We start from the raw sequence: 15338 nt of genomic DNA on the forward strand, positions 1-15338 counted from the left end.
CAAAAAATCCAAACCCTTGTCTGTTTTCAGATCATCTGCTCTTTTACAGAGCACCACAATATCTGATGGCTCAGGTAGTAAAGAATCTACCTGCAATGCAGGAGACCTGGGTTAGATCTCTGGGTGGGGAAGACCCTCTGGAGAAGGGAATGGCTACCCATCCTTGCCTGGGAAATTCCATGGACAGAGGAGCCTCGCAGGCTACATCCATGGTGTTGCAAAGAGTTGGACACGACTGAGCAACTAACACTCATATTTGAAGGACTGCCAACTCTGAGGCTAGCATTTGCCAAGGGACTCAATGCTGCAGAAACGCCTCTTGTGTGAAGAACCCATAGGGAAGCAGACACAGTAAGCTCTTACTGTATAAATAAGGAATGTCCATAATCATGCCCATCAAAGTCCATGTGTGCGTGCCTGCTCAGTCACTTCGGTCGTGTCCGACTCTTTGTGACCCTGTGGACTATAGACCACCAGGCTCCTCTGTTGATGGGATTCTCCAGGCAAGAATACTGGAGTGGGTTGCCATGCCCTCCTCCAGAACAAAGTCCATACGAAACATTAAATACCGAGGCATTTTATGATTCATAAAAGTTATTATTCTTATTGGTGAAATAATGTTTAAAAATCAATAATATCCTATTCAATAGAGGAAATAAGCCCCCAGGAGATCCATTGTATAAATTTGGTAGATATTAAAAGTGTGTGTAAATGAGACTGATAGAGACACAAGGGATACTACAAAGGTTTAAATAAATAAAAACCAAGTTCAGAAGGACATAAACAGAGGGCATTTGAAGTTCTCCCAGTCTTAACATTCGCTAGCTTCTTCACCCTGTGAAGTTTTAATTGATCACAGAACATGTCTATAAATATGACTGCAGTTACCTTGGTCAATTTCACTTCCAGCACATGGCTGCTATGGATCCGACTGTCAAAATGAGCTACTTCTTTGGACGAGGACTTAACCTTGGCAATGATCTTCACATAGGAGAACACGATCACAGCCGTTGGGAGCAAGAGGCAGAAGAAGAGGATGTTCAGGATGAAAATCTGGCCCCCTACTGAGGCCTGGGCCAGCCACCAGTCCAGGGTGCAGGAAGTTCCGAAGGGCTCAGGTGCGTAGTCCCCCAGACCTACCAAGGGCATGGTGGTCCAGAAGGCAGCATAGGCCCAGATGACCGCCAGGCAGATGTAAGCGTGCTTTCTTTTCAGCCAAATCCCTGGAGGTGGAAGAAGAGCATTATCAGGATGTAATCTGCCCTCCACCCAGACACCTCCCCTCGACAGGTCAAATTCCACATCCAAAGAGTTGATCCATTGGATTCTGGGAGACGTGGTCAGTAACCAAAGCCGGAGGGAGAGTTGGGTGGAGGGAAGGAGAGCTCCAGAGCTTGGGCTCTTTTTCCAAGAGAATAAAACAGGAAGCGATTTCACAAGGAAGGTTTTCTCTAGGCGTCTGGGAGCCTTGGGAGGGGGACGTGACAAAAGCTGGGGAGAGGTGGCGGTAAAAAGATGAGAGGATGCTGAAGACGGTGGAAGATCTTGGGAAAATATCCGGAATGACCTTGGAGCTCTTATCCAGGAAAAGAGGCTAACTGGCAGAATATACAAATGGAGCCCCAAAAAGCCTGTGTTAAGGGTTCATCAAAGGTAGAGTCCTTTGGGGGAGAAATGAGAAGACACTGCTTGTGTCTTTAAAATATCCTTCTTCCAAAAAGCTTGTGTGCCTCTCACCTAAGAACTCGAGGAGTGGGGGTGGATGCCAGGGTCATGACCGAGTGGGGTAATGTCATAAGGGTTGGGTGAGAGCAGATTTTCACTCTTCCAGTGTTATTAACACAACAGTCACACTCACAGCCAAAGGTGGAGAAGTGGGGAACCTAGGTAGAACATACCATGTTCTGCAAAAGTAATTCTGTGAAAATATTTTCAGAAAAACAAAGAAAAACAAAAAAAAAAACTCCGTGTTTCAGCACTGGTTTCCATTAGCCAAAAGATCATTCCAAGAGGCAGAAACAGCGCAGTCAGTTAAGGAAAGCTGTAACGCACTAGTGATCATTTTACAAAGTTCAATACCACCACCAAAGACAGGTCAGCCTGCTCTAGGGCTTCAGCCTCTACAGGAAGTTACCTCCACCCCATTTATTGCCTGGAACCCAAAGAGCCATAGAGGTGGCTCCTACCTGCCTTGGGTTTTGGTAGCAGAGAAGAAATATCGAATCATATTTAATAAAAGCCAAATGATTTCTTCAGCACAGACTCTGCTTAGCGTCACGTGAGGTCTGAGAAAATCAGAAGGGCCTAATCCTTCTCATTTCTAGTATTTGACCCGCTTCACGTACGTCAGTGTTCTTAGCAGTAAAATGGAGGAAATAAAAATCTACTGCTTACAGATTTCGAGGAGGGTGAAATGCACCATGCCAGGTCTCCTTTGCAAACTATGAAGGACTACGTTGACATGAATATTCACTCCTGTGTTTGTTTCATTTGGCACTAACAAGAAACGTAACAGATGGTTTCCTTCGTCTCTATTTTTTTTTTTTTCAAATAGACATCATCATAAAATGCAAATCTCATGGACCCACCAGATAGGAGTAACAATCAGGTAGCCACGCTATCTGTCAGCTCTTGGTTATCCATTATAACGCAGAAAACATTGGCACGGATAATTATATAATTTTACAGGAACGTGCATAAGCATATGTAGAAGCGTTTACGGTGAGGGTTGCTTGGTGAGGTGTTTTATACTTACATTCGGTTATGGTGAAAGGCTGTCAAGTACAGGAGGGAGTAGATTAGTAGATTGGTTCTGTGATGCTCCAGCAGTCAGAACTAGGACCAATGGGTGGAGGTTACTGGGAAGCAGTTTTGTCTCAATATAAGGAATAACATTGTAACAACCAGAGCAGACCAATCAGAGAATGGGCTGCCTTGTGCAGTAGTAAGCTCCCCGTCACTGGTCACTGGAATTACTCAAGAAGAGGCCAGGTGGCTGTCTGTCAGGGATGCCTTAAAACACTTTATCCCATTGCATGGGGGAAAGGTCTACATGGCCCCAAGCGACTTTCTAATTCCAACATTCCAAGATACCGTGTGGAGGGTTTAATTGTGCAACAAATCAAATGATGAAACCAGACTATCGAGAATCAATCTTAGAAGAAGCTGGAAAGCATATACAGTTCCCACGGGAGTTGTGCCCTGCAGTGATTCTGGGGGGTGAGCAACATTATCTCTATATTGGACCCGAAGCCTGAAGTCAAGAAAATATTGAAAAAGCAGAGACATTGAGGTTTAGTAGTCCTCAAATATCTTCAGGAAATTAAACTTTTTGCTTCTTCATCTGTAAAATCTATAGGTATATTTAAAATTTACTTGACATGATCAAAAATAAGTTTTTAGAAAAAAATTGACTCTGATATCATCCAGAATAGGCATAATTGTATTTTTTGTATTTTATTGGAATTTTTGATTCAAGTTATTTCTGCTGCAGATTCTAAAAAGCGATGTGAAATTTTTCTTAAAGAAGAGCGCTGGATGGTGCACACATTGGACCATGCCCCTATCCCCCATCCCAACCTCCTGTATATTTTGTTTTTAATTTAGGCTTGTAAACTTTTAAAAGAGAAAGAAAAATTCTACCCCATTGAGAGTGTCACATCAACTTGATCTTTTCCATTTTGGGCTCCAGGCCATGTTCTGTCTCCATGGTGACAATCACCAAGCTGATTGAGACTGATGAACAAAGCAGTGTAGCGTGAACCAGTATCATTCTCTGGTTGCACCTAGTTCTCAATATTAAATTTAAAGGGCCAAATGTGTCTCTTTCGGGTTCAACAATTTTTCCAGAAGCCCAAGAAGCCAAAGTATTAAAAATTTATTTTTCCCATGTAGAATGGTCTTATCATTAAAATCTGATCACTAGACTCTGAAAAGGGTGTTTATGGCTGGCTCACCCCTAACCGATTCTCTTACCCACTGCTCTTTCTACATACCAAGACCACAAAAAGAATGTTGGCTGGTATTTCGTATGTGTGTCCTTTCCTGCAGGCTTGGTTCTCTAACCTGGAGGAGAATTCCTCATCTCTGCAGCCACGGGGAGCCTGAGTGCTAAAGGAGAATCAGAAAAATCTTTCCATATAATTATACTTACTACTCAGGGAAACAGCTAAAACATCTTGGACCCAATATCCTTTCAGTGCATTTTATTTATTTTGCTTACATGGCATAACACAGTAAAAGCTTACACACTTTATACAAAGATGATACTCTCATAAAAGCATCGTAGCGAAACACCAGACATTCCTATAAAAAATAGCATTGAAAGAAACCTACATGGACACAGGTTCGAGTCTTTAAGCGTAAGTTAGAACAAGATAGGCTATGAGTAGAAATACTCCTAGTCTCTGAGTGTATTCATAATCTTTGTTTATTATCTCTGGGTAAAACATGTACCGCTCTGACAATCCACCTAGATTCGACTCTCAGGGAACAGAAACCTTCCTACTTACCATATGATAAATAGCAGATTTTCAGGTATCGGTCCAGGCTGACAGCAGTCATAGTGATAAGACTTCCACAGCCAAAGAAAAATCCAGCCCATCCATACCAGCGGCAGCCAATCCAGCCGAACACCCAGCGGTGACAGAAGCAAGAGATGATGGTGAACGGTTTGCCTACAACTAGAGCGCCAAGTGACTTGTCAAGGGACGTTCCCTCCGGTTAAACTCTACCCCGCCCATCCAACTCGCTGTGGAGTCTTATCCTAAGCAGACAAGAGGGAGCTGTTTTGGGAAACATTAGGTCCAATTTGTTTACAACCAGACCCAGATCTCTAGGATTTAAACTATTTATCCCTTTAGCCTTCATCAGCTTGTTTTGTTTGTTACTTTCTAGAAAGTAGTCTTCTATTTTATTTGACACCCTGCACCCTCCTTATCCAATATATATTCAATCTCCCCCCTCCTTAAAGAGAACGGCTGAGGAAGCTTTCCAACACCTGTATCTGATCCACCTATCAAAAGAGGGTTCCCCAAACTTCATGCATTAGAAAACCCAAGTAACTGACATTCACAGCCTGCAAATGCTGGCCCCTTCCACCCTTCCCAGGAGTACCCTCCCTTGGTACACTGTTAGTTCAATCAAGTAACTCATCTTTGTCGGGTGCTTTTATAAGCTAGACACACATCACCTCTAGCTGTCTACACAGCCGGTGCCATACTGCAACTAACTAGACTGAGCAGCTTCATCTCAGAGCTTTCTAATCCTGTTGGGTCTACACTCCATTGTCAGTAGGGAAACCCAATGTAAAAGAGTTCTTGTTTTGTTCAACAAATAATTATTTAATGCTCATTATGTACATGGTGCTAGAGGACAATGTGGAGATCAAGATTAACAGATTCATTTTTAACAGAGGAGACCAAACAATAATTTGCAAGATATGATATGATGGAATGCTGGCTCATGCTGAGTGGTGGGAAGAAAAATGAAACAGAGGAAGGAGAGAGACACAATCTGCTGTTTTCAATCAGATCAGGGAAGACCTCTCTGTGAATGTGAGGTGTAGGTGGATGCTAAATCAGTGGCCCAGAACTCGAGCAAACGTTTAGAGGGAAAACATTCTAGGCAGGGCCAACAGCAAACTCAGAGTTTGAGCTAAGGGTCTGCTGGGCGGTGCTGCTGCTGCTGCTGCTGCTGCTGCTGCTGCTGCTGCTGCTACTGCTGCTGCTGCTAAGTCCCTTCAGTCGTGTCCGACTCTGTGCGACCCTAGAGACGGCAGCCCACCAGGCTCCCCCATCCCTGGGATTCTCCAGGCAAGAATGCTGGAGTGGGTTGCCATGTCCTTCTCCAATGCATGAAAGTGAAGTCGCTCAGTCGTGTCCGACTCTTAGCTACCCCATGGACTGCAGCCTACCAGGCTCCTCCACCCGTGGGATTTTCCAGGCAAGAGTACTGGAGTGGGTCGCCATGGGTGGTGCTAAAGGCAGCCAAAATAGGCAATTGACAGTGACTTGATGGAGTACAGTAATGTCTGTTGTGTCTGGGATCCGTCAGCAAAACAGATATGTTAGGCTTCTGTCTAGAGTGGAGCCTTTAACAAACCTCTGGGATGTCATCTAGAACCTTTGGGATGTCAAAGCACTGTTTTACATTTTATTTATTTGTGTGTGTGTGTGTTTGTTTCTGGCTGCACTGGGTCCTTGTTTCTGTGTGTGGGCTTTTTCTAGTTGCAGAGTGTGGGGGCTACTCTCTAATTGCGGTGCTCAGGCTGCTCATTGCCATGGCGGCTCTAGAGCTCAGGGGCTCAGGAGTTGCTGCGCATGGGCTTAGTTGCCCCGAGGCATGTAGAATCTTCCCAGACCAGGGAACGAACCCATGTCCCCAGTGTAAGCAGGCATATTTTCAACCACTGGATCACCAAGGAAGTCCACGCCAAAGGGATTTGATGAATATTTTGGAAATGTTTCTCCCCAACCCCAGCTGCACATTAAAATCACTGGAGGATATTTTTGTTTTGTTTTGCTTTGCTTTGCTTAATTTTAAATATCAATGTTCAGAGTTCCACCTCCCAAATAATCTGATTTAATTTATCTCGAGAAAGCTAAGCCATTACAGTATATTTTTTTATCTCCCCAGGTGATTGTGATACATATTCATGATTGAGAGCCATTGATAATTAAACAACAAGTATTAGTTGTGTAGATGAAACAAATCTGGTCTCTAGGATGTGTTTCTCAAGGTGCTTTATAATGAACATATTGAAGCAAGGAAAAAATTAAAAATACATAAACATTTTTTAAAAATAAACATTTTTAAGACTTATTGGAAGGAAAAAAATGTATTGAGAGATATCCAGGGTTTCCCTGGTGGCTCAGTGGTAAAGAATCTGCCTGCTGATGAAGGAGGCAGAGGTTCAGTCCCTGATCCAGGAAGATTCCCTGTGCCTCAGACCAACGACTGTGTTGCAACTCCTGAGCCTCTGCTCTTGAGGCCGTGCTCTGCAACAAGAAAAACCACTGCAATGAGAAGCCCGTGCCCCACAACTGGAGAGTAGCTCCTGCTCACTGCAACTAGAGAAAGCTCACACAGCAATGAAGACCCAGCACAGCCAAAAATGAATTAATTAAATTAAATTAACTAATTAATTAAATTAAAAAAGAGAGAGAGAGAGATCCAGAGGTTGGAAAAAATGGTCTGAGTTGATCAGAGAAAACTAACCCATGTAAGAAAATGCTTCCTGGTGAATTACTCTAAGAGATATGCAGAGCAGGTGGTTTATACAATCCTAGAGCAGACCTGCGCAGTTGAAAGCATTTTCAATGGACCCGGCCAATTATGCGTGCTGGGTGCGCTCAGCCGCTTCAGTCATGTCTAATTCTTTGGGACTCTTTGGACCGTTGCCAGCCAGCTTCCTCTGTCCATGGGATTCTCCAGGAAAAAGTACTGGAGTGGGTTTCCATGCCCTTCTCCAGGGGATCTTCCCTACCCAAGACTGAACCTGCATCTCCTGCATTTCAGGCAGAATCTTTACCCACTGAACTACCCGGGAAGCCCCAGACTAGCCCAATTCAACTGTAAGCGTCTGTCCGCTACAAGTGAAGGATGTGGCTGAACTGGCCGGTTTCACTCAAGCATCACTAGGGGGCAGCATGGTGAGCTGAGCGGGAGCGTGATTATTCATGTTGCGACACCGCCATCGTGTGTCCAAATGGAAAATGGCACTCATTTTGCAGCCTCGCAAATCACCCCCAGGCGCATCTTAACTTTTCACAGAAAGGGGCCGGGTCTGTCATGCTCCTCTTAGTATGCATGTGTATTTCCCAAAGAACTGACGATATTTCAGCCTGTCCATGCTGAGAAAAGTCTTCCCAAATAACCAAGATCATCCAGACTCAGTAAGAAGGCAGCACATCCACTGCTGGGTGATAAATATTGACTCAGTGGATCAGCACTTACCACTGAGCCATGTTTTTAGAGATTGGCAGTAGCACAAAAATCTACTTACAAAGAGAGAAACAAATACCAGGAAATTTTTAAAGGATGCTTAGATGGGAAACTGCTAAAATATTTCTGGTGGAAAGACGAGTTGATGTGTGCTGCTGCTGCTGCTGCTGCTAAGTCGCTTCAGTCGTGTCCGACTCTGTGCAACCCCATAGACGTCAGCCCACCAGGCTCCCCCGTCCCTGGGATTCTCCAGTTCAAACTCAATTTCCCCAATTCTAGTAACTTAAAACCACATGCTACGTAGCAGAAAATAGGGATCCAAAGACATATTTGTGTGTATCTAGGCAACACTGCTGGCAAGAATACAGAGAAGAACTGTACAAAAAAGATCTTCATGACCCAGAAAATCATGATGATGTGATCACTAATATAGAGCCAGACATCTTGGAATGTGAAGTCAAGTGGGCCTTAGAAAGCATCACTACGAACAAAGCTAGTAGAGGTGATGGAATTCCAGTTGAGCTATTTCAAATCCTGAAAGATGATGCTGTGAAAGTGCTGCACTCAGTATGCCAGCAAATCTGGAAAACTCAGCAGTGGCCACAGGACTGGAAAAGGTCAGTTTTCATTCCAATTCCAAAGAAAGGCAATGCCAAAGAATGCTCAAACTGCCACACAATTGCACTCATCTCACATGCTAGTAAAGTAATGCTCAAAATTCTCCAAGCCAGGCTTCAGCAGTATGTGTCCTTGAACTCCCTGATGTTCAAGCTGATTTTAGAAAAGGCAAAGAAACCAGAGATAAAATTGCCAACATCCACTGGATCATGGAAAAAGCAAGAGAGTTCCAGAAAAACATCTATTTCTGCTTTATTGACTATGCCAAAGCCTTTGACTGTGTGGATCACAATAAACTGTGGGAAACTCTGAAAGAGATGGGAATACCAGACCACCTGACCTGCCTCTTCAGAAATCTGTATGCAGGTCAGGAAGCAACAGTTAGAACTGGACATGGAACAACAGACTGGTTCCAAATAGGAAAAGGAGTACATCAAGGTTGTATGTTGTCACCCTGCTTATTTAACTTACATGCAGAGTACATCATGAGAAACACTGGACTGGAAGAAACACAAGCTGGAATCGAGATTGCTGGGAGAAATATCAATAACCTCAGATATGCAGATGACACCACCCTTATGGCAGAAAGTGAAGAGGAACTAAAAAGCCTCTTGATGAAAGTGAAAGAGGAGAGTGAAAAAGTTGGCTGAAAGCTCAACATTCAGAAAACAAAGATCATGGCATTCGGTCCTATCACTTCATGGGAAATAGATGGGGAAACCGTGGAAACAGTGTCAGACTTTATTTTGGGGGGCTCCAAAATCACTGCAGATGGTGACTGCAGCCATGAGATTAAAAGATGCTTACTCCTTGGAAGAAAAGTTATGACCAACCTAGATAGTATATTCAAAAACAGAGACATTACTTTGCCGACTCAGGCCCATCTAGTCAAGGCTATGGTTTTTCCAGTGGTCATGTATGGATGTGAGAGTTGGACTGTGAAGAAGGCTGAGCGCTGAAGAACTGATGCTTTTGAACTGTGGTGTTGGAGAAGACTCTTGAGAGTCCCTTGGACTGCACGGAGATCCAACCTGTCCATTCTGAAGAAGATCAACCCTGGGATTTCTTTGGAAGGAATGATGCTAAAGCTGAAGCTCCAGTATTTTGGCCACCTCATGCGAAGAGTTGACTCATTGGAAAAGACTCTGATGCTGGGAGGGATTGGGGGCAGGAGGAGAAGGGGACAACAGAGGATGAGATGGCTGGATGGCATCACGGACTCAATGGACGTGAGTCTGAGTGAACTCCGGGAGTTGGTGATGGACTGGGAGGCCTGGCCTGCTGCAATTCATGGGGTCACAAAGAGTTGGACACGACTGAGCGACTGAACTGAACTGAACTGAGGCAACACTGGGATTGCATAGATGAACCCAAAAGGAGGTGACTTACCCCCAAATCATTCGTATTTGTAAAAATGAATTACAGTTAAAGACAAATTGTCTTCCAGTTCCTCCTTGCTGGGTAATCAGAGAGGCCAAAAACGCAAGAAATAAACCAGGGGTTCAAAATTTTGGCTGCACCACAAATTTGCCTGGAAGCTTTAATTTTCTAATCCTAAATAACCCAATGTCAGAGTAACATTCTCAAGCAATTAAATCAAAATTTCTGGGTATGAAATTCAGCCATAAGTTGTCATTCTTGTTTTAAGTTCCCCAGGTGATATTTTTGTGCAGCCAAATTCAAGTGCTATTGAACTAAAAGTTTCCTATTCTTACGCTCAGTCCCTACGCCACACTTAAGTATGTCATTACGAGGGCAGCCCTCCCACCTTCCTAGACCTAGACTCACCTCTCAGACTCATCTTTTAGCCTGAGACCTTACTCCCTTGATGCTTAACAGATTTCCATAAGAGCGGGAGGGGTGTGACAGAGCTCAAAATAGTGATCTACAGCCTGTCTGTAAGTGTGTTTTTGGAATCATTTAGCCTCGTACCATATGAGGTATCTGAAGCATCATGTATCATTTCAAATTGTACCCTCAGCATGGAACATGCCTGGCACACTGAAAAGACTCGATACACCCTAAATGGTCAACCTCTATGGCCAGACACCACTCTGCTGACTCACCACAGATTCTGCAAAGATGACTTGTGCAAAGAGAAGTAAAAGAAGCTGAGGGTAGGGTGGTCTGTGAGCCAGTGAGGACTTTATAACTGGGCACTGAAACCCTCAAGGAAGAAACGGCATGGCAGTGTTACCTGAGATCCCCAGATCACAGACTGCTAAATTGACAGTCATGATTTCCGCAGGTCTCAGCTTCTTTTTTCGTCTAGAAGACATATAAAGGACATACCCATTTCCAAACGTGGACAGAATCCCTACAAGGAAAAATAGAAATTTCCATCATTAAGACTAGGATTTAGAGCTCCCTCGGATATGAAACACTTCTCAATTTCAAAAACGGACACCATTGATTTAAGAGGGTAGTGAGAGGACTCTAAATAAAAATCTAAGTTAAGAAGATGAAATAAAAAGCATGAGGTGTAAGTGACAGGCAAGGGATGGGTTGCCTCCAAAAAGGATAGGAGTCAGGGGTTATTAAACTGCACTTACCCAGAAAAAGGAACCACTGATTTCCCAGTGAAGCTCAGGAGGGTGAGGGAATCCCCATGGTCAGTACTTGTACTAGCCACTAGGATGGAGCATCTCCTTAGCCATCTTTAGAGTACTGGCTTTATAGAAAAAAACTCCTTCCCTCTGATGAGAAGGGTGAACCCCTTGGCTATCAGTAAATTCTGAAGACGAAGTGACCCAAACAAGCTGAGGTGCTTTCACTCTCCTTGTGGACTCCTGAGGGGGAACTGGCATTCAGGAGTGGCAGAGGCCAGATTAGGTTGGCATGGCCCCCTGCAAGGACAGGGTTCATCTCCTGGAGACATAGCCAGGGCTTTCTGCATCCTGCGGACATGGACGTTGGGTGTCTGCCGCTGCTACTGGACTAGGCATGGAGGGGAAGTGGGTGACGATTGGTAACATGGGCTCTCCCCCTCCCACCAAAGGGAGAGAAGGTGGCCGTCAACCCACCAACCTACCAACAATGGTATCCATGTGTTCCCACTTTTTAATATCCTTTTATTAATGACTGATCAGCTTTGGCATTACAATGATAACTGTTCAAAAGCTCTTGCAAACCCAGTTTAAATCCAAAAAGACCCAATCCCTACTGACTTTAGTGAAGAAAAGAATACACCTACTTCCATAGCTTAACATGTAGAGTAGATTTCTTCAGGAATTCTTGCTTCATAGCTGTGTATAAATGAGAATCTGGTACAGCTGCCTTTAGTAGTAAGGAATAAGGAGAGTATTAACAGGAGAAACCCAGATTTTTCTATCTTAACTTCTACTTCTCCACCACAATTCATTTGAGGGGCAGCCGTGTGTTTCACAGCTGGGTGTTTCAGCTGATGGTATGAAAACAGCAGGCACTAACTGCATTGTGCTCTTAGGAAATTGTGAATTCCAGGCGTCAGAGCGGCCTTGTGGGCCATTACAACCTCTTTAGCTTTCTTAAGACAGAAGAGGCAAAAAATAGAAGAGACTGTGGAGATTTCAGAGCAAACCAACTGAAATGAAACCCAGGTCTCATTAAAGGGAACCAGCTAGCAAGGCACACTGGGAAATTAAAAAGTGACAACATGGCTGGAAAAATTATAAACACGTGGCTTCTACTTCATATCCAAAAAGATTAAAAGCAGTAACTATGCATACGCATTTGATACACAAAGATCATTTAAACATCCTTTGTCTTTTTCTTCTCTTTTGAGAATACTGAATTTCTTACTTTTCCTTTCTTAAATTATTTTTACTACTGATTCATAAGGCTTCACCCAGTGCCCAAAGCTTATCAAAAAATAGTCAACTCTCTACAAGCTACATATAAGATATTAATAGGGGAATATTAACAGAACACAAGCTTATTTTTAATGAGAGTTAAAGGAGAAGAAGATGAAGAACATAAAAGCTAAAGCAAGGGGGACTTTTCTGATGATGGCAATCCTGACGCTTTCTATGAATACAAAAATGTTAGATCTTGTATGTAGACCCTTGAACTGTTTCTAGGAAAAGAGCAGAGGATGGAAGTGGGTCTCTTGTTTATTTCTCCTCTATTCCAAACTCACATTATTTTTTCGTTTTCCTTAAGACTTCTAGTATTTCACAAGAATGTCACTCCACTGGTTCCTTAAAAGAATCCAGGCACATCCTTACACCTGTCCTAGAAGTGGGGGAATCAGGCACAGAACCAAGCCCAACACTGGGTCAAGGATGAGTCCAGCCTCCCCTTCCCTCCAGCTGAATCTGGCTGCGCCCTGAACAGAGACCTGGGAACATACGTTTGGTCCCACCTTCGACTCCCTGAGTCATCTGAGGCTACCTATGTTCCCGGATTCTTTGGGGACCTCTTTTCCTGGCACCTCCTCAGCACTCCCACTTGAATATCACAGTAGATTTTCCTTCAGGCCCCTAATCATCCTCTCTGTTTTGTGTCATCTGGAGAAATCTGTCAGGTTACAGGTGCTACTTTGTAATTTATTCCTCACAACTGGTTGAGACAAATTCTATTTATAAGGTGTCTATTTTTCTGTCTTTTCTGATCACTGAAGGTACTTACGTTTAATAAAAATGCAATGCGGATTTTACTATCAGATAGTCTCTGCGTGGGCAGAGCAGTTTGCCCATTACATTCACAGCTGTGTTTCCAGCAACATAAACAGTGGCAAAGAATGGGCACTTTGCCCATACAGTTGTATTTGAAAGGATGTGGAGGTCCATTTATAAGAAACAGAATTTAAGTCAGTATAAAAATAACTAATAACAAAACCAAGGACTCAGGAAAACCCTTTGCAGTAGAATTTCTAATTCAATTTCATTCATTCCTTTTCCTCAAGCACTGACCATAGAGGGGTCTCCAGACTTTTCTAATGAGTTTGGCTAATTTCAGGAGGTTAAATGAAAGTCTTAGCCAGTAATAAGTAGATGAGAGAGAGAGATGGGAGGAAAGAAGGGAGAAGGAGAGAAAGAAAGAAATCGAGAAAGCTTGACCCAACATGTGAAAAGAGTAAAGGCAGACATACCTAAAGATGTAACCCACCTGCACGCTGGTTACTCAAATTTAAAACAATGATTTTAAATGTAAGAAAAATATCATGGTTAAATCAAATTACCTAGGCTGGTGCTGTCCAATAGAAATATAATGGAAACCAGAAATATGAGTCACATACATATTTAATTTTTTTCTGGTAGTCATATCGAGCAAAATAAAAATATTATATTTATTTTGAAAATATATTTATTTAACCTAATGGGTTAGCTGTGTGTGCTATGCTAAGTCGCTTCAGTTGTGCTCAACTCTGTACGACCCTACAGATTGTGACCTGCCAGGCTCCTCTGTCGATGGGATTTTCCAGGCAAAAATCCTGGGGTGGATTGCCATGCCCTCCTCCAGGGGATCTTCCCAAACCAGGGATCGAACCGGCGTCTCTTGGTCTCCTACACTGAAAGGCAGGTTCTTTACCACTAGCACCACCTGTAGCCAATTGTTTAAAATTATTAATGAGCTATTTTATATTATTTTTTCTGGTCCTGTGTTTTCAGTATCTGATTTCTATTTACACTACACACATCTCAATTTGGAGAAGTCAGAAGTACTGAGGAGCCACTCGCGGCCACCACACTGGATGCCAAAGCCAGTAAGAAGACGCACCACGTTGTGAGTCAGGCACACAGACTTTAGACCCTGGACTGACTTCCACTTATTATTCAGACATTTTTTCAACTCTCACCAAAATCACTTGGTGCTGCTATCATGGCCAGACTTGACTTTAGGTGAAGCAAACTCAGTGTGATCCTCCTGACGGTAGCATGGGGACAGAGTTCCCTCCATTGCAAAAAACAGAGGCTAAACTAGATGCATTCTAAGGTCCATTTTGAGCCTATACTCTTATCATCATATCAAGAACACTTTTCAAAAAGTAAAAGCACTCTATTTTAAATAAGATCTCCTTATCATTAATTTTATTATTTGGTAGACAAACCTACTACCAAAGCAATCAAAATGAAATAGTCTCAAAGTATTTTGCTGTAAAGCTTCTTGGATTATCGAGGGACTATTTATCCCTAATAAGAAGATAATGGAGTCATTTCTATGAAACATATAAATATGGCTGGATGCCACCCGTTTTTCCTGCTTCCTCCCACTCTTCATCACAAAATATTCACTTAAGTGTTTGCATCTTTGTGCAAAGTCAACATAGCAGCCTGTGAATTTTCTAGATGCAGCCTTTGCACGGAGAAAGAAAACAAGGAAACTTACCAATGATTGTTAAGTAAAAGCCAGCCACTAAATCCGCTTCCCAGGAAAGCTTGGAAGCAAAGGGATCCCCATCGCGAAGGTAAGGCGGCCGGCGCTCGTCCGGGGGCGGGGCCGTGTGGTTCAAAGCCATGCTCTCCTCCAGCGCAGCGGTCTGAAAGGCAGACGCGTGCAGGTCACAACAGCCCAGAAGAAGCCCGCCCGACCCATCTCACGGCAATGCCCCCAGCTTTAAAATGAAAATCAAGTTCGCAGGGTCATGCTTGAGTCTCTAATAAGTGGTGAACACTTGAGCGTTTTTCTTCCAGTATCCACATTTGTCAATATTCAATTCTCCAATGTGTAGGTTATCCAAGTGTGTGTTATTTCTTTCCCACAGCCACCCAGTTTGTGCCACTTCACACCCTCCTTGGGTGAATAAGAGGCTGAAGGCCAAATCTCATCCATTTTACTGCTTCTGGCAATTTTTT

At 43.3% G+C, this 15338-nt stretch overlaps 1 protein-coding gene across 1 annotated transcript in view; it reads right to left on the reverse strand.

The window, feature by feature from the left end:
* Positions 1-15021, reverse strand: part of OPN5 (opsin 5) — a 32820-nt gene extending 17799 nt beyond the window's left edge. Inside the window, exons 1-4 of the mRNA XM_005696391.2 lie at positions 14872-15021; positions 10760-10879; positions 4512-4682; positions 889-1223 (exon numbers count right to left, since the gene is read on the reverse strand). Of these exons, the coding sequence (XP_005696448.1) occupies positions 889-1223; positions 4512-4682; positions 10760-10879; positions 14872-15001 (756 nt within the window). The 5' untranslated portion in view covers positions 15002-15021. The remainder of the gene's footprint in view (positions 1-888; positions 1224-4511; positions 4683-10759; positions 10880-14871) is intronic.

Source organism: Capra hircus, chromosome 23 (assembly GCF_001704415.2).
Source record: "Capra hircus breed San Clemente chromosome 23, ASM170441v1, whole genome shotgun sequence".
Lineage (NCBI taxonomy): Eukaryota > Metazoa > Chordata > Mammalia > Artiodactyla > Bovidae > Capra > Capra hircus.